General features: G+C 53.0%; 1 protein-coding gene across 1 annotated transcript in view; it reads left to right on the forward strand.

The window, feature by feature from the left end:
• The window catches only part of SHANK3 (SH3 and multiple ankyrin repeat domains 3), a 279,947-nt gene that overhangs the window by 59,704 nt on the left and 201,189 nt on the right, over window positions 1-19,054 (forward strand). Inside the window, exons 6-9 of the mRNA XM_052705382.1 lie at window positions 3,936-4,087; window positions 5,265-5,432; window positions 6,147-6,263; window positions 7,428-7,505. Of these exons, the coding sequence (XP_052561342.1) occupies window positions 3,936-4,087; window positions 5,265-5,432; window positions 6,147-6,263; window positions 7,428-7,505 (515 nt within the window). The remainder of the gene's footprint in view (window positions 1-3,935; window positions 4,088-5,264; window positions 5,433-6,146; window positions 6,264-7,427; window positions 7,506-19,054) is intronic.

Here is a 19,054-nt window from a genome sequence, read left to right on the forward strand (position 1 = left end):
GGCCAGGGTTGGAAGGGACTTCAAGGATCATGAATCTCCAACCCCCCAGCCACACGCAGGGCCACCAACCTCCACATTTAATACTGGACCAAAAGCTGGGGACCTTGTCTTTGTGAGCAGAGCCTCCACTCTGCTGGAGGTGGCATTTCTCAGACGCTTCCATCCCTCCTGACCACGGTCCCCCCTCCCTCCTTAGGTGCTGCCCCTGCCTTCCAGCTCTGTGCAGTGAGCTCTGCCTCCCCCACCCCCCATCTGGATGCTGCCTTTCCCATTTTGCTCAGGCTCAGCTGAAGGCAGCGTACATCAAATGCTGAAGTGGGAAGTCTCAGTAGTTATTCACTCTTGAGTTAAGCACCGCCGCTGCGTTGCTTTACTTAAAGTCTCAATAGCTGCAAAGCCAAACGTCCCCTCTCCTGGATGCTTGGAAAACCCTGCTCTTCAAAAACCTTCATCCTTTCTTTGCTGAGAATACTCCTATATTGAATTTTTAACCCAGAGCTTTCAGGTCTATCAGCAAAATGATGGTGATGTGAGCAGCACTCCAACTGAGGTTTCAAGAGAAGGAACAAATAAGTGGCCAGATTTCCTGCGCTTGTATTTAGCAAAGATAGCACTTATGCACTGCAGCTTTTTCTATTTTTAATTTCTCATCTCTCCCTTGCAAAATCACTGTAGTAAACCTATCCTTTTTTTTTAGTCAAAACAGCATTGCTATTAGCTGTGCAGTTTTATCCTCTGGGGGTCTCTGGGGTAAGGCTGACAGAGATACTGCAAATAGCCCCAGACACCAAATGTTCCTCTCCACGTGGCCAGGCCTTCAGAGGTTTGGCTAATTGCAAACAGCCTTTATTCAACATCCTGCTATAAGAGCAGGGGGGGATCCGTACCCATCAGGTTCTGAAAGCTCCATCCTTCCCCATCTGAAGCTTTTCTTCTTGAGCCACTCGCGTGCAACAGACAAATTTCCTTCCTCCCAGCCCGAAGGCTGTTGAACACTGCAGCATTACCATCTCAGTGACTTTGCAGTATAAAACCAATTCACCCCTTCTCAGGTTCTGTCATGTTTCTTTTTCCTTCACCTCTTGACCCAGGGAAAAGAATATCCCTGCAGAAATTATTTATGGGTCATTATGGAGCGTCCTCCCATGGGGATCTCCAAGGCCTGTCTGGATGCTGACCTGTGTGACCTATTGCAGGCGCCTGCTTTTGCAGAGGGGTTGGACTCAATGATCTCTTGACATCCCTTCCAATCCCTGCAGTCCACGACTGTGTGATCATCCACCACCCCACTCAACGTATGGAAGTTAATGCAACCTGCACGGTTTCCAGGAAGCAGAGGTTTCCCTTTGCTCTGAGCTGACTGTAAGGGAGAGAGGTGGCGTAGTGCTGTCTGAGGTGGCAGCTTTAGAAGTTCAGAAAGGGGACAGATCTGTGTTGTGGACGAGGAGGATGAGAGAGATTTGCCCCGTTCATCTGGACCACCTGTGCTTACTCTTAGTTTCTCCTTCCAGCACGTGTTCAGCTCTCCCTTCTCAGGGCACACAGCAGCCACGGCCCAGGACCTGCCACTCAACAACCACAGAATCACAGATCACAGAATCACAGAATCACCTGGGTTGGAAGGGACCTCAAGGATCATGTAGTTCCAACCCCCTGCCCAGCAGGGCCACCAAACATCCACATTCAGATCAGGTTGCCCAGGACCCCGTCCAACCTGGCCTTGAACACGGCCAAGGACGGGGCATCCACAACCTCCCTGGGCAGCCCGTTCCAGGGCCCAACCACTCTCCTTGTAAAGAACTTCCCCCTAACATCCATCCTCAATCTTCCCTCCTTCAACTTGGATCCATTTCCCCTCGTCCTGCTGTTGTCAGCCCTTCTGAAGAGTTTACTCCCCTCCTGGCTGTAGGTTCCCTTCAGGTATTGATAGGCTGCACTGAGGTCACCCCGCAGCTTCTCTTCTCCAGGCTGAACAAGCCCAACTCCCTCAGCCTGTCCTCATAGGGGAGGTGCTCCAGCCCCCTGCTCATCTCAGTCGCCCTCCTCTGGACCCTTTCCAACATCTCAATGTCTTTCTTGTACTGAGGGCTCCACACCTGGACACAGGACTCCAGATGGGGCCTCACAAGAGCCGAGTAGAGAGGGACGATCACCTCCCTGTCCCTGCTGACCACCCCTCTGCTGATGGAGCCCAGGATCCCATTTGCCTTTCGAGCTGAACCACCTTTGGGAAGTGGCGTTGGCCACTGCTCTCAGTCACAGGGTTTCAATTTTGAGTGGTGCTGCTTGGAGCCAGCAGTTGGAGCCAGCGATCCTTGGGGGTCCCTTCCCACTCTGGATGTTCAGAGGTTCTATGAGTTCCTTCCTTCTGCCATTAGCATGGCACTTCTGCCTCCTCCGTCCCACCCTGGTAACTCCTGCCCCAGTGCTGAGTTCCCTGGAGATGCCAGAGGTCTCAGCCAGTCCCACCAGAGCTGCTCATGCCTTGTTGGACAAGAAGTTCTTTACCATGAGAGCGGTGAGGGGCTGGAACAGCTGCCCAGAGAGGCTGTGATGCCCCGTCCATCCTTGAAGGTGTTGGAGGCCAGGTTGGATGGGGCCCTGGGCAGCCTGGGCTGCTGTGAAATGCAGAGGTTGGTGGCCCTGCAGGGGGGTTTGGAGCTTCGTGATCCTTGAGGTCCCTTCCAACCCAAACCATTCTGCGATCCTGTGGACAGTAATCAGTACTGAGCAGAGCAGCAGCCAAGGAACAGAGGAATGAGAAGAAATGGTTGCATTCACAAAGGCACTTTCTTGGCTGTGTGCAGCAGTGCAAAGGAACTTCTGTAGGTTCTCTGGAGATGCAGCCATTCCCCCTCCTGGCCTCCCCAGCAAAGCACTCTCTTGTCTCCATCGTGTCCTGGAAGGGTTCAGGTCTGCTCTGCTCCCCCATTCAGTTTGTGGGTGGCATCTGCTGTGCTTCTTTCCCTTTTCTCTTACAGGCTTTGTGCACTTTGATTGCTTTAAGCGTCTGTTTGCATATGCACAGTTCCAGAAATTAGCAGAGTGTAACCACTAAAATCCCGGATTAGAGAGCGACCAGATGAGATTTAGCACTGGGGGAGGGCAGAGTGTTGAAGGGGATTTCTGTAGGCTTTCCACTGCCTGCTCCAATTATAACCCCAGGTAGAGCAAGTCCTCGTGCACGGTGTGCTCTTCTGACATGGAACCGTGTGTTGGTCCACACCTTGTTGCAGAGAGAAACAGAACAAGGGTGCTCTCTTTGACCTTGTTCTTCTCTTCCCCTTTGCATAAATGCTGTGCCCAAATGTTTCCTTTCCTTCAGCTTAAGACACAGCAATGATATTTCTGCTGTTTGTTAAACTGTGAGCGAGTTCCTTTCCCTCTCCTCCAAGCTCTCATCCCACACCTGCGTTGAACTGGTGCGCAGTCTGCAGCCCATGGCCAGGCCTTCCATGTGCCAATGGGATGAGCTTCAAAGCGCTGTGCCACTGGGGAAAGGAGGCTGGAGTGAAGGAGGGGTTGGCCTCCATCTGCAGGGAACAAGGATGGGAGGGGATGGGATCAGGGTGCAACGGGGAGGGTTGGAATTGGGAACAACCTGTGCTGCAAAGAGCCGTCAGCACTGCACAGCTGCCCAGGGCAGCGGGGAGCCCCCATCCCTGGGGGTGTTCGGTGAGCACAGGGATGTGGCACTGGGGGAGGTGGGCAGTGGGATGGGTTGGGGTCAGATTGGGGATCTCAGAGCTCTTTTCCAACCTCAGTGAGTCTATGGCTCTATGATTCCATGCACGGTGTTGGAGAAGATCAGCTGGTGTCCAACAGCAGGAGCTGCCAGGGCTGTGCGCAGCTCCCTTATCAGCACGGGAACCTTCTGCAGAGCTGGAGGTGGGCAGCGCCCACAGTTCTCACTTGTGCTTCTTGGGGTTCTGCAGAGTGTCCCCTGACGGCGGCGGCTCAGCTGGAGCTCAGCACTGAGATGATCAAAGCCCTGCGGAATGGGGGAGCGCATCTGGACTTCCGCACGCGGGAGGGAATGACGGCGCTTCACAAAGCCGTGCGGAGCCGCAACCACGCGGCGCTGCTGGTGAGTCCAAATCCCAGTGCTGGAGAGCCTGAATCCCAGTGCTGGAGAGCCTGAATCCCAGTGCTGGAGAGCCCACATCCCAGTGCTGGTGAGTCCAAATCCCAGTGCTGGAGAGCCCAAATCCCAGTGCTGGTGAGCCCAAATCCCAGTGCTGGAGAGCCCAAATCCCAGTGCTGGTGATCCGAAATCCCAGTGCTGGAGAGCCCGAATCCCAGTGCTGGTGAGTCCAAATCCCAGTGCTGGTGAGCCCAAATCCCAGTGCTGGAGAGCCCAAATCCCAGTGCTGGTGAGTCCAAATCCCAGTGCTGGAGAGCCCAAATCCCAGTGCTGGTGAGTCCAAATCCCAGTGCTGGAGAGCCTGAATCCCAGTGCTGGAGAGCCCAAATCCCAGTGCTGGTGAGCCCAAATCCCAGTGCTGGAGAGCCCAAATCCCAGTGCTGGAGAGCCCAAATCCCAGTGCTGGAGAGCCTGAATCCCAGTGCTGGTGAGCCCAAATCCCAGTGCTGGAGAGCCCGAATCCCAGTGCTGGAGAGCCCAAATCCCAGTGCTGGTGAGCCCAAATCCCAGTGCTGGTGAGCCCAAATCCCAGTGCTGGTGAGTCCCAAATCCCAGTGCTGGAGAGCCCAAATCCCAGTGCTGGAGAGCCCAAATCCCAGTGCTGGTGAGCCCAAATCCCAGTGCTGGAGAGCCCAAATCCCAGTGCTGGTGAGTCCCAATCCCAGTGCTGGTGAGTCCAAATCCCAGTGCTGGAGAGCCCAAATCCCAGTGCTGGAGAGCCCAAATCCCAGTGCTGGTGAGTCCCACATCCCAGAGTTGGTAATTCCCAATTCTCAAGATCTCAGTGCTGGCTCCTTTTATCACCCTGACCTCACCTTGCTGCCTGCTCATAGCTGTACTCCCACAGCATCTCTCCCATGCTGCTGCCATGGAGCCCAGTGTGTGACAAAGATGTGCCAGGCTTGAGCCTTGGGGGGGAGAGGGCTGAGCAGCACCGTGCTATGACAGCAGCACTGGCCCCTCGTGGGTTGGTTACCCCCATGTGAGTGAGATGGGTGCATCTCCATCCCTGGAGGTGTTCAAGGACGGTGGGTTGTGAATAGTGGGCACAGTGTGGCTGGATTGGGGTTGGAGCTGCTTGGTCTTTTGCAAAATGAACGGTTCTATGATTCTCCTGCAGACACTGCTGGATCTGGGGGCCTCCCCAGACTACAAGGACAGCCGGGGGCTGACACCTCTGTACCACAGTGCCATGGTGGGTGGGGATCCCTACTGCTGTGAGCTGCTGCTGCACGACTACGCTCGGCTGGGCTGCGTGGATGAGAACGGCTGGCAGGAGATCCACCAGGTGAGGAGGATGTGGGTGAGCTCTGCTGGGCCCGGCCCTCGGGTGCTGCAGGACACGGGGTGCTGATGGGTGCTGGGGGCTGCATGGCCGGCAGGGGCTGCGTTTCTGCTCGGGGGTCTGCAGGTGGGGTTCAGCTCTGTCCCACTGCAGGCCAAGCACTTGGGCTGCCTCAGCTGCCACAGGGCAGCACTTTGGGATCTTGGGTCGACAGCTGAGGAGCCTTGGGTACAAAACCAGAGTTCTACCTGTCCCTGTTTGGCACATAAATGAGTGGATGTGGCAGAGGAATCACAGCACCATAGTCTGGAAAAGACCTCCCAGATCTTCCAGTCCACACACCAGTACCTCACCAGTATTTCCCACTGTACCACATCCTTCAGCACAACATCTGAACATTTCTTGAACACTTCCAAAGGCAGCGGCTCCAGCACCTCCCTGTGCAGCCCATTCCAGCACCTGGCCTCTCTTTTGGAGTAGAAATTTTTTGGCTGCCCCATCCCTGCAGGCATCGGAGGCCAGGCTGGATGTGGCTCTGGGCAGCCTGGGCTGCTGGTTGGCGACCTGCACACAGCAGGGGCTTGGAACTGATGAGCACTGCAACCCATTCCATGATTCTAAAATCCAACCTGAATCTAGAAGAGGGGGAAGGATTCTATGAGGTTTTCCTGCTGCCCCCTCGTTCCGTTTCTCAGTTGCTTTTCCCCCCTCCTGCAGGCTTGTCGCTACGGCCACGTTCAGCACCTGGAGCATCTTCTCTTCTACGGCGCCGACATGACTGCGCAGAACGCCTCAGGAAACACGGCTCTTCACATCTGTGCTCTCTACAACCAGGTACTCGGTGTGGTTTGGGGCACGAGGACACAGAAAGCACAGGCGAGGAAGCTGCCTGAGGGCACGGTGTTGGACCGAGGCACCTCTAAGGGCTGCTGCAGCCCCAAGATCTAAGAAAGTCCTTCTGGCTTCTCCCACCGTCTGCCCAGGGCGAGGTGCTGCTGGTAGCACCGCTCTCATCTTGGATTTCTCAAGATCCATGCTTCATTCCAAGATGTTTTTGCTCATTTACCACCCGAGCTGCTCCACAGTTGTTGCTGTGGTTCCTATTCCTTCTTCACACCACACGCAGCAAACCCCCATTGCTGGTGGGGAGGGGGGCAGTTTGCCTGCCTGGAGGGCACTCATTTGGGTGCCTTTATTTCACATTGAGGAGAGCACCTGCCTCACGTGGGGCTTTTGGGGCAGGACCTGCAGCTGGCACAGAAGCACAGAACATCTTTTTACCAATCTGAATTTTAAACATTTCTCCTGTGATGCAGGGTGGCCACTGACCTCAATTCTAGAGAAATCAGGGGGGGGGGGGTTGTGGAAGCTTTTCCTGACACCCACTGGCCTCTTTCCCAGATGTAGAGGTCAGTATCCAAGTGCTTCTCCTGTGGGATTTGTTCCTTCCTAGAGGTTTGATAGAGGTTTGATAGAGGTTTGATTTCCTGTGTGCATGGGTTTCACTGTAAAGGGATTTATGTTTCTGAGGTGTCCAGTTTTAAGAATTGAATGCTGCTGTGATTAACAATGTGGGATGGCGTATGGAAATTGATTTGTGGCTTTTTTGGGGGATGGATGTGCTCTGCTTGCTTGGGACTCTCCTACATGGCTGCCAGCCCCCTGGGGGGCCCATAGATGGGAACAGAGCATGGAAAACAAAAGCAAGAAAAAGCTGTAGGAAGTAGCAGTACCTGGGAACGTGTGGTGGTCACTGTGCCTCACAGCTGTGTTCCTGGGCTGGATTCTGGGCATTACTGCTGTAGTTGGCACACAGAGAGAGGCTCGGTCAGCTCAGTGCTGGGGGTGAGCAATTCCTGGGGGCTCAGCATCCTTATGCATCCCTTGCTCTCACCAAAGGAAGCTTTCCGAGCTCGATGAAACAAGGTGGTTTGCCTCTTTGTTGTCCCCTTTTGTTGTCTTACGATGCTGATCGATGTCTCCTTTCCTCCTTTCCAGGAGAGCTGTGCTCGGGTTCTCCTCTTCCGTGGTGCAAGCAAAGAGATCCGCAACTACAACAGCCAGACAGCCTTCCAGGTGAGGCAGCAAGGGCCAGCTGTAGAGCCATAGAACTGCTCAGGTTGGAAAAGACCTTAAAGAGCATCAAGTCCAACCACAACCTGACCGTACCACCCTCACACAGAGCCCTGTGGGGCCCCAGGAAGTGCTGGGGTGGCCTCTGGGATGAGCCTGTGTGTGAGCTGAAGCTTGCAGAACAAATCTGTGCATTCAGGATGCCTGTTCTGGCCATGGCCTGCTTGGTGAGCAAAGTGTTGTCTGTGGGAAGGGCTGTGAGGCTGCTGTTGTGGTGGGAGATTTGAAAGAGCTTTGCTTGTGTACCCCGTGCGTAACAGAGGTGGAAAGGAGGAGTTACTGCTGTCTGTGGAAGTGTTGCAGTGTTAGAGAGGGAGCAAAATCCTCAGGAACAAAGGACAGTTTTGCTGCATATAAACTGGCTGTGAATAAACTGAGAACAGAAGTTAGAAGGCCTGTTCCAGCCCCTCACCACTCTCATAGTAAAAACTTCCCCCCTGACATCCAACCTCCAGCTGCCCTCCCTCAGCTTCCAGCCGTTTCCCCTTGTCCTGCTGCCATCTCCCCTTTCCAGCTGACTCCCCTCCTGTCTGCAGGCTCCCTTCAGCTCCTGCAGCTGCACTCAGCTCACCCCCAGCTTCTCTTCTCCGTGCTGAACAGCCCAGCTCCCTCAGCCTGGCTTTGCAGGGCGGTGCTGCAGCCCCCTGCTCATCTTTGTGGCTCCTCTGGATCCTGCTGGACTCCAGCAGCTCCCTGTCTGTCTTGAATGAAGCGTGTTTTAATACAAACTCAACAAGCAGTCCTGAAACAAAAACACACAACTTCATTGTGCACTTTCCACAGTCATGTGTAGAAATTACACACAGCTGTTGGACACGCTGGTATGAGGATCAGTTCTTGAGAGCAGCCCTGCAGAGCAGGACCTGGAGGTCCTGGGGGGTGAAAAACTGAACATGAGCCAGCAGTGTGTGATTACAGCTCAGAAAGCAAATGGGATCCTGGGCTCCATCAGCAGAGGGGTGGCAGCAGGGACAGGGAGGTGATTGTCCCCCTCTGCTCTGCTCTTATGAGGCCCCATCTGCAGCACTGCGTCCAGGGCTGGGGGTCCAAATACAGGAAGGCTTAAATTCTTAGGAGGAATTTCTGTATGAAGACTGTGGCCGTGCTGCTTACGTTCTACTACGTGTTGGCTTGAATGCTGGGAGCAGAAAGCTCCTGGAAGGTGAATGGAGTGCTGCATGCAGCCTGGGCTCGTGCAGATGGAGGCAGTGGGGCTGCAGCTCTTCGAGGAGCTTTGCTTCTGGGAACTCATCTCTCATCTACTTCATGTGAAAATATTTATTTTCAGGGAAGGACTTATTCCAGGAAACCGTTTCCTCCTTGTTGAAGGAGTTGAACTTTTGCCCTTTCTCCACCTCTTGATTCCAACCTTTTCGCTTTGGGCATTTGCAAGACACGGAGGTGGTGGGCGGAGAGAGCAAATGGCTGCAGCTCCGATTTGCTCACGTCCTGCAGGGCCCTGAGAGCCCTAATGAGGGAGAAGCAGCGTTTGCCTTTCTTTTTGAAGTGGTGTGACTAATTGCAAGTTTGTCTTCCACAGAATGAAAACTGTGCTTGGTAACCCAATCGGTTTGTTTACTGAGAGAAGTATAACCTGATCCGAACCCGAATTTGATACCGCGCTCCCATCAGCTCCCAAGCTTTCCAAGAGAAGCTCCCTGCCTCTGCTTACATTGCTTGCTCAAGATTGCAGCATCTTGTTAAGTCGCTGCCCGCTGCAAAGTCTGGCACCTTCTCATGCATCGTCTTGGTGTAGCCATGGTAATGGGGTGCTACCTCTCCCTGGCTGAATTTCAGCACGGTGCAGGAAACCAAGGCAGAGTGAGGCAGGGTGTGCTGGTCAGAGCAGCTGTGTGGCTGCTGGGAGCTCACATAAAGACCTCTGCTTCTGCAGAGCTGCTTAGTCCATTTGCTTCACATACCTCATGTTAATTTCCTTGTTGCCATTAATCAAATAGCTCGGTGTCAGCGGCCTGAGATGACTTGAGATAGCACCAAGTAATTTAGAGCATTTGGAAGGTGTAATCTCTCCATTTATCATCCTCCATGCTGAGGTGGTGGGGCAGGAGAGCAGGGAGCACTGCCCAATCTGTGGGCTTCGGAAGGGGGTGTGGAGGCTGCGGGTGAGGGCTGAGCATCACCTCGTGGCATCACTCTGCAACTTGCTGTTGTCCTGGGCTGGAGCTGATACCTCCATCCCTGGGGGTGGTGATCTCCAATGTCCTTATCAGCGAGGCAGACAGTGGGGTTGGATGTACCCTCGTCGAAGTGGCTGCTGGAAAGGCTCCATCCAGAGGGACCTGGACAGGCTCAGAAAGTGATCCCACGAGAGCCTGATGAGGATTGCCACAGGGCAAAGCACGGGTGTTGTGTTGGGGCAGTCCCAGCTATGAGCGCAGAGTGGAAGAACTCCTTGAGAGCAGCTCTGCCAACAAGGACTTTGGGGTGTGCTGCCCCATCCCTGGATGTGCCGTGGCCATGGATGAGCCCTGGACAGGCTGAGCTGGGGGGCACCCAGCCTGCAGCAGGGATTGGAGCTCAGTGGTGTCTCCCCTGTTGAGTTCAGACCCTACAGGATGCGGTCTGGACAAAGCAATGCACTGTTGGTGTGGCTGTGATTGAGCCCTTTGTGACCACTCTGATGTGAGCCACCCAACAATTTTTTTCCCTATCCAGCTGTCCATGCATCCATACTGTGATGCCTGAATTGCACAGACAGAGGTGAGCCAAGAGAAGGGGTTGTCTGTCTGCTCCACGTCCTTGGTTTTGGTACCTGCTGGTTTTGTACCACAGCTTGGGCTTGCTTTCCTTTTCCTCCCTGGTTTCCAGGTGTCTCCAGGGCTCCCTGAAATGCTTCCTTTCTCAGGAGCTGGTGCTCGGTTGGGGTTAAGGTGTCACATACCAGCAATCTTTGTGCTTTAAACTTCTGGGTTATTTTTTTCACCTTTCGTTTAATAAAAGTAGCTTTTCCCATTGCCCTCAAACCTGTTTCAAAAGTAGGAGGAGTTCATGTCTTTGTGGAGGGCTTACTTTGCACTGCATTTGTTGGTGATCCATTGGAGATGCCAGCAGGATGCTCCATACAAGGAAACAATTTCTGGTTTGGTAACAGCTCTGCCTTCCAGTTTTCTTTCCCAAACCTTACAACTCTCAGGTGGAGCGTGTGGTCCCAATGGCAGTGTGGGTCTTTCTTACCTGGAGAGTTTTCGAGGTTACTTCTGCTGTTCCTGTCGTGTTTCTAGGTGATCTGCTGACCAACCATCTCTCCATAACAGCCATGACAAACCGAGCTGCAGGGAAGCGCTGTCAGTGTCCGAGTGACATCAGAAGCACTTGCTGAGTATCTTCACTTCTGATCTTTCTCACGTGGATACCTGGAACTCAGCCCCTGCCTTTTCACTGCATCACCTCAGAGCAGTTTGCAGCTGGTGCATGAAGCCCTCAGAGCACGACTGCAGCTGCCTCAGTGTCCCCCATAGCACAGGTGGGCACATGGGCTGGGGGATTAGCTTCAGTTCCTCTATCAGCCCTGTCCATGTGCTGCTTACCACGATCTGGTCTATTCTGGAGCCATCTGGAGCGCTGACCTTCTCCTCCTCCTCCTCCCAGGCTCTGGAATGTGGCACTGTGCATGCTGTGCCTTTGTATTCTGGCTCAGAAGGAGCAGTACGGTGTGATGGAGACGAGCTTGAGCTCCCATGGTAGTCTAAAAGGAGACAAACCCCACTGTCAACGTCAGGGTCTTTCTGGATCACATCTGTGTGTTATCAAGGACCGGTCATCATTCTGCACGTACTTTTCCAGCCCTCCATCACCAGCAGTGATGAAGATCCCTGTCTGCCTCTGTGCCTTGCCCTCTGGCGGAGGCTCCTCACCTTTCTGCCCCTAAGCCTCTTTGCTTGGCCAAATGATGGCCTTTCCCTCATCTCCTCCCACCACTCTGTTGCCCACACGGGGGGCCGACCCATCAGATGGTCCAGCACTGTTGTGCTCACACGCTGCCCGTGATTCCAAGGTAAGAGGGTAGATTGGATCTATGGGGCACCCAGTTGCCTTCACATGACTTCCATTCTGAGTTGGATGCTGGAAAGCTGCTAAAACTGTGTGATCTTGCTGTACCAATGCAGCTTTTGCAGCTGATGAACGTGTTAATGAGAACCCACCCGAAAGTGAACTCTGCACTGGAAGTTTTCGTTCTCATCAGGATGCTGAGTTCCCTAACAATCATCAAGTGTCAACTTCTGCACAAGTTTTTGTTCTCGTGCTACTCACGGTCAGATTGCTTCATGTGCAGCATTTTCACACGCCAAGTATAAAAATACCACGAGCAGTTGCTTCGAACTTCCTCTCATTTCACTGAAATGTGACCATCAGAGCTGCTTCTTATCTGTCAGAAAGTTGTCTGTCCTTTCGACAGCTGCACTTTTGTATCTGTTTTCTTCCCTTTCCCCAGGCTGAATTCCTCTAAGCAGGATTTTCTGGGGGTAGGTAGCTGTTACAGGGACTCACAGCTCCTTGCTATGAGTAGCACAGGCTTTGTTGATGCTGAGCTCCTTTGGCTGTGCTGTGCTCCATCCCCTGTGCTGTCACCAGAGCTGTCAGAGCTGACCTTGATCACGGAGTTGAGGCACGAGACAGAGGTTTTAACTCCACTGTCAGCATTTCGGATAAACGTTTGGCTTGATGGTAGGAAACTGTTGCCTGAATTGAGGGTATGGGTGCAGAGATCACATCCCTGCAGGGCAGAGGTGCTCTCAGTGTTGGCTGAGTTGTGATGTTTCCACGCAGGGGATGTGCTGGACAGCACAGGGGCTTGGCAGCAGCTTCTCATTGCCTCCATTGGTGGGCAGCCATGGTCTCATCTGGCTGTGGTGCCGTGGCACAGCAGAGGGTGAGCGGGTTGTGCCCAGTAAGGAACAGGAGGGTGCCTCATCTCCTCCATCTGCAGTGAGGTGAGGTAGCTCTGGCCTGGCCCTCGTGGTCAGGCGAACTCTGGTGGTGTCCCTCTCATGATGCCAGCTGTTAATGAAGAGACCCCGTGGTTTCAGCCACTGTGAGCAGTCCTGACCTGGAGCCAGCCATGGGTGGGCTCTGTAGGCCAGTCATCCCTCTTGAAGGCCAGTGGTCCTGCTGGCTGGCTGCCTACCTTGTCCTCCCCCTTCCCAAACCGTCCCTGCCCCACCTTGTGATGAAGATGCTACAGGACACCACACTGAAACCTCCCTGGCTTCCCGTTTCTTGTGTTCCCTTCATTCAGTGTTGCCACCCACGGGAGGAGACCATGGGCAGACAGGACAGACAAGGAACTTTGGAGGCCATTTGTGTGCTGCTCTGCCTCCCCCAGGACCAGCTCTGTCCGAGCCCTTCCTGTCGATGACCTCTCCTGAGACCCTCCAAAGCTGGACCTTCTGTGTGCAGTCCCTGTGCTCCCTTGTCCTCACTGTCAGAAAGCCTTTTCTGTCATTTACCTTGAATCTTTCCTATTGAGCTTTAAGCCCATCTCTTTTCCATGGTTGTTGAGAGCAGATTATTTTTGTCCTTGCCGCAGCTGCCATCTCTCTGCCTTTATGGCCTCACTGCCCTTTTCCCACCCCATCTTCCATTCTCTGGACTAAACATCCCAGCACACGCAGGCTTTCCTGCAGAGCCCTCGAAAGCATAATCCGATCATTACTATTGATTTATTGCTGGTTCTCCCCACATCCTTTATTTAATTCAGATCCCCGTTCCAGCTGACAGCCCACCCGCCCTGCGCAGAGCAGCGATTGCATTGCATGCACTGATAGAGATGAGGCCGCTCATCTCGAAGTCCCAGCGAAGCTCTCCTGTTCTGCCACAATGTGATTTTGGTGGGCTGGTGCTCAGCGTGTGATCCTGAGCTCCTTGGGTTTCTTCCTGCTGCTGTCTCGCGCCGTGTCCCAGCGCCCGGCTGTTCTGCTGCTTTCTGTTATGCCCAAAGTTCCCCCACTGTGACTTGTGCTCATCACCTCCTCTTCTTTCCCTGTGCCTCAGAAGAGTCCAACTCCATCTTCTATAATCCTCATGCATGAAGAGCAATTATGTCTCCACTGAACCAAGTTGTTTTTGTTTTCCTCTCCTCTACGTATTTCTTCAGCTTCAAGCAATCATTTTGGTTCCAACCCTGTATTGAACTCGTGCTCCCTCCCAGGTTGGCCTCATCTAGGAGTTCAACCAGCATATTCTGCATTCCTCCAGCCAGGTTTCCAATGAGAACTGGGAATGGGGACCAGTTCCACCCATTCAGCGCGCTTGGAGTTCAGCGGAGAGTCAGGAATTGGTTTTCTGATCAGTTCTGCATCCACTTGGCAGGAGTCTCACCTCCCAGATTCAATTTATGTCATTTCTGAGGATGTCACATCAGAGTGCCACAATTTTTGCAGAAGACACCGATGTGATACCTTTTGTTGTTCTGCTTTTCGGGAAGCCTGGCCTGCTCCCCTCATAGAAGTATTGTGGATCCCTTAGGCTGGGTTTGCTCTTTGCAGATTACCGTGGTTGGTCTTTTTTGTCGAGTTCTGCTTAGAATCACAGAGCCATAGAATGGCCTGGGTTGAAAAGGAGCACAGTGAGCATCAGCTCCAAGCCCCTGCTGTGTGCAGGTCGCCAACCAGCAGCCCAGGCTGCCCAGAGCCACATCCAGCCTGGCCTCCAATGCCTGCAGGGATGGGGCATCCACAGCCTCCTTGGGCAACCTGTGCCAGTGCCTCACCGCCCTCTGCATGAAAAACTTCCTCCTCATATCCAACCCAAACCTCCCCTGTCTCACTTTAAAGCCATTCCCCTTGTCCCATCACCACCCACCCTCACACACAGCCGTTTCCCCTCCTGTTTATACACTCACCCCGTGTTGCTCTGGACAAGGCAATGAAGTTGCTTCATCTGTAGAGCCGTGTTCCTTGGTGAAGCCCTCGGTGATGCCATTCCTCGTTCAGGCATTGAGGCCCTGTGGGGATTTTCGAGTGAACTCCCAGTGCTGGAGGTTTCTCCTGCAGGTGTTGGCAGCGTGGCTCTCTCCTGCTCTGCAGATCTCAGAGGCAATTCATGGACACATCACCAAACCAGGCATCGTGCCCCAGGTGCTGTGTGCTGCTGCATCAGGACCACCTGGTTCCCCATTCACTTACAGCTGCTTTGCGTTCACAGCCAATTGTGGAGCAAAAATGGAAGCATGAAGGCAGCACCCTCCATCTCTGGCAGTGCTGCAGCTTTCTCCTTTACTGACTTGGTGGGGGCACTCCGTCCACCCTGCGGTGCTTTTCTGTGTCCCATCCCTTCTGTGCACACCTTGCTCGTTATCTCTGACTCCATGACTCGACCTTTCTCCATCTCTTCTGGCTCTGTCACGCACATAATTGGGCATCAGAACCTGGTAGCGCTCGCAACGATCCGCCTCGAGTCCTTAAAGATTTGCACTCGGCTGCAAACTCAACATTATCGTTTCCTCCGGCCTTCAGCACAATGCAAACAGGTTGTTAGACGCGTCTTCTTCAAAGCTTTGTATCTTGTTGCTCTAAAATAGACATCACGGTCTGAACTCTGCAATTTGCAGTCACGTCGCCCAGGCAACAGAGTTTTCTCCAACAGAGTGGTTTTGTTGAGAAATGCCTTTGGTTAACTGTGATTTGTCTCATTTAACTTCAAAATGTCGCCGGTGGTGTTTGGGCTTCTAAGCAGTGACATCACAGCTTGTGATGCTATAGGAGGTAATGCCTCTCCTTCTGCTGGTGTAGATGAGCGCCGGTGCTGAGTGGACTGGGAAGGGAATGACAGAGCTGCTTCTTTTGCATCTATCTGTGCACTCATGCAAGCTTGCTGCTCCTCACTGTGTGTAAAGCACAGAAACAGCAGCTGCTGTTGGATGCGTTTTACAGAGTTGGTATGAATGCCAGAAATTTCAGCTGTTGCGGTGATGTTTTGTTATTAAGGAGTTCCATGTTTTCTTGTCATCACTACAGTGGTCACCTTGTTCTCCTCCATATGTCCTCCCCTGTCGAGCATTCAGGTTGTAGAGGCTGTGGGTCTGGAGGAGGCTGATCCTGCTCTCCAGTGCTACAGCAGAGGGAATTAGAATAATCCGTGGAGGTGCAGAGTTCCAGTTGGCACTTGGAGGGCTTGTTCATAGAATAGAATCATAGAATCCTCGAATGGCCTGGCAAGGAAAGGAGCACAATCATAGAATCATAGAATCATAGAATCACCAAGGTTGGAAAAGACCTCAAAGCTCATCCGGTCCAACCATTCACCCATTCCCAACAGCTCCCACTAAACCACGTCCCTCAGCACAACATCCAGCCTTTCCTTGAACACCCCCAGGCTCGGTGACTCCACCACCTCCCTGGGCATCCATTCCAGCATCTGACCACCCTTTCTGAACAGTAACACTTCCTCATGTCCAGCCTGAATCTGCCCTGCCGCAGCTTGAAGCCATTCCCTCTGCTCCTATCACTGATGACACAAGAGCAGAGCCGACCCCCAGCTCACTACAGCCTCCCTTCATGCAGCCATAGAGAGCAGTGAGGTCTCCCCTGAGCCTCCTCTTCTCCAGGCTGAACATTCCCAGCTCCTTCAGCCTCTCCTCATCAGCCCTGTGTTCCAGACCCCTCACCAGCTTTGTTGCCCTCCTTTGAACACGTTCCAGGGCCTCAATATCTTGCAGTGAGGGGCCCAAAACTGGACACAGCACTCGAGGTGCAGCCTCACCAGTGCTGAATACAGGGGAACAATCACCTCTCTGCTCCTGCTGGCCATTTCTGATGCAGGCCAGGCTGCCATTGGCCTTCTTGGCCACCTGGGCACACTGTGGGCTCATGTTCAGCCCAGCATCCATCCATACCCCCAGGTCCATTTCCTCTACATCGTCCTCCAGCCACACCGCCCCAAGCCTGCAGCGTCGCCTGGGGTTGTTGTGGCCGAAGTGCAGGACCCGGCATTTGGCCTTGTTGAAACTCATCCTATTGGCTTCAGCCCAGCTCTCCAGCCTGTCCAGATCCCTCTGCAGGGCCTCGCTACCCCCAGGCAGATCCACACTTCCAGCCAATTTGGTGTCATCTGCGAATGTACTGAGGGTGCACTCGATGCCCTCATCGAGGTCATCAATAAAGATATTGAAGAGGACAGGCCCAGCACCGACCCCTGGGGAACACCGCTCACAACCGGTCGCCAGCTGGATTTGACTCCATTCACCACCACTCTCTGTGCCCGGCCCTCCAACCAGCTCCTTACCCAGCCAAGAGTGCAGCCATCCAAGCTGCCAGCTTCTGCAGGAGATGCTGTGGGAGACAGTGCCAAAGGCTTTGCTGAAGTCTAGGCTCATCTTCCAACCCCCCTGCGATGTGCAGGGTCACCAACCAGCAGCCCAGGCTGCCCAGAGCCACATCCAGCCTGGTTCAACCCGTTGTGCGCTGAAGATGCAACGCGCCTTCCTCACGCTTGCTTCCTTTGCTGCCTGAGTGGGAAAATGGAACATCTGTTGTGCCTTCCAGAGCGTGTTTGTTAAAAGTCAACGTAACTGATGAAGATCATCGAATTTTCAATCCCTGGATTGAAAATGTGGAACCTTTGAGCGATTGATTGTATCTGCTTGGGACCTTTGCCTTTCATGGCAGCCCGCTAACCCAACTTCCAACCTCCTTTATGCTCAAGGTTAAAACTCCCTGGCAGTCCAGGTGTCATCAGTGTGGCTTGCAGGGAAAACGAGCAACCAGTTCACATTGATGAGCCCACATATCTTGGGCTCAGTCTAAAGGCTCCACCATGGAAGAGGAGAAGCCTGCTGTACCGTGCATCCTCACACACGAGTGCCCTTGGATGGAGGGCCAGGGGCCACATTTTCTTCAGTACTCACCTGTGCTGAGGGAATCACATCTTTGTTCTTTCACCTTCTTAATTTTTTTGCAAAGTAAGCGCGTTGTTTTCGTCCTTCCAGCAGTGGATGGGTGGGATAACGGGTCGTTATCCTTTCTGTAATGCTATTTTTTAAGGATTCTGTCAGGGTTTCCCCAGTCTTGGTGCTCTCCAGGTCTCTCTTCCAACTCATACTGTCAATCTGCATTCCTCCTTAAAGACCCGTGCCCCAAAACCACGGCCATCAGTCCAGATGGGCCATTGCCAACTTGTGGTTCCTCCTAGAACTACCTTTGTCGATGCGATATCCCCATTAATTGGTTTAATTTGAGGTTGCTGACGTTACCACGCGTTGTTTCCTGCTTCTTGAAGCTGGTTCTTCTCTCCCTTACATTTATGCATTTGTTTTTTCCATGCCAAGCAGAATGCATCTTCCTAGACCTGAATTTCATCTCTCTGCTTCTGTCAGCCGGACTCATAAAGCTGTCAGTCAGACTCGGCATGTTTGTGCCATTTCCTTTTAACAAGGTTCTCCTAGAAGTAAGGAAACTATCATTAAAACAAGAAGAAAATCTAATTAGAGTCCGTGGTGTTGAACCTGGTATGATGTATACAAGAGAAAATAATGCAGGAAAGCATTCTAAATGCTAAATATGCATTAGTGTTCGTGAGGTGCTGTGCACAGCTGCTGTGAAGAGTCTGGAAAACAAAGCAGGCATTGTGGAGATCGTTAATGTTTCTTACATGAAATCACTTAGAAAATGTTTTGATGCTTCCAAAAACGTTTTAAACTGACAGAAAGCTGCTCAGGTGAGAAGAAGGCGCAGCAATGGATGGCAATGAGGGGAAGGTAAACCCAAACAGGGGCAAAGAAACCGTGCAGCAAAGAGAAGGGAAAAGATGCAGAGTACCGTTAGTGCAGCTATGGAGATGAGTGCAGCTTCTCTGCTGGAACCAGAGGAGAATAAGAGGAAAGTAGGAAAGGGAGAAAAAGGGAAGTTTGCTCTCAACAGAGCTGAAGTTGCTTTTCTCCTGAATGAAGTGAGTGAGCCTGCTCTCTTTCTAGCAGCGTTTCCACTCCATAAGTAGGATTTCAGGCCGTGCTCGGTTGGTGCACGCCTTGGTCTCATTTCAGCCTCAGGCCCCAGCAGCTTGGTGTGTGCAACGAAGCAGCCAAGCAGCTCCTGCTCCGTGTTCTGTGCTCAATGCTTCTGGTAATTAAATACTTAAAAGCACTGCTGATGGAATTTCTCCAGTTTTCCAAGGCGCGGAGTCTTCATGGGCGTGAAAACTTCCTCTGCTGTCTTGTCCTGACTCTGTAACCCACCAGGAATTGCCAGTTTGAGCATTAGTGATGGCTGGCAAATGCTGCCTGCCGTCCTCCTTCCCCAGAAGCGATGGATTCCATGCAAGCACAGAATCACCAAGGTTGGAAAAGACCTCCAAGATCATCCAGTCCAACCGTCCGCCTACCGCCAATATTCCTCCACTATCCTGAATTCCTGTCTGCACGCCGTCCCTGTGGAAGAACACAAGTTTCCCATTCCTCCCCACCCTGCCTTGGTGCCTTTTGTGCTCTGCTGTGCCTGTGATGGACCGAGGACTGACCCATGGCTTTTCCTCTTTGT

This window comes from Tympanuchus pallidicinctus, unplaced genomic scaffold (genome assembly GCF_026119805.1).
Source record: "Tympanuchus pallidicinctus isolate F22 unplaced genomic scaffold, pur_lepc_1.0 scaffold57, whole genome shotgun sequence".
NCBI classification, from domain to species: Eukaryota; Metazoa; Chordata; class Aves; order Galliformes; family Phasianidae; genus Tympanuchus; species Tympanuchus pallidicinctus.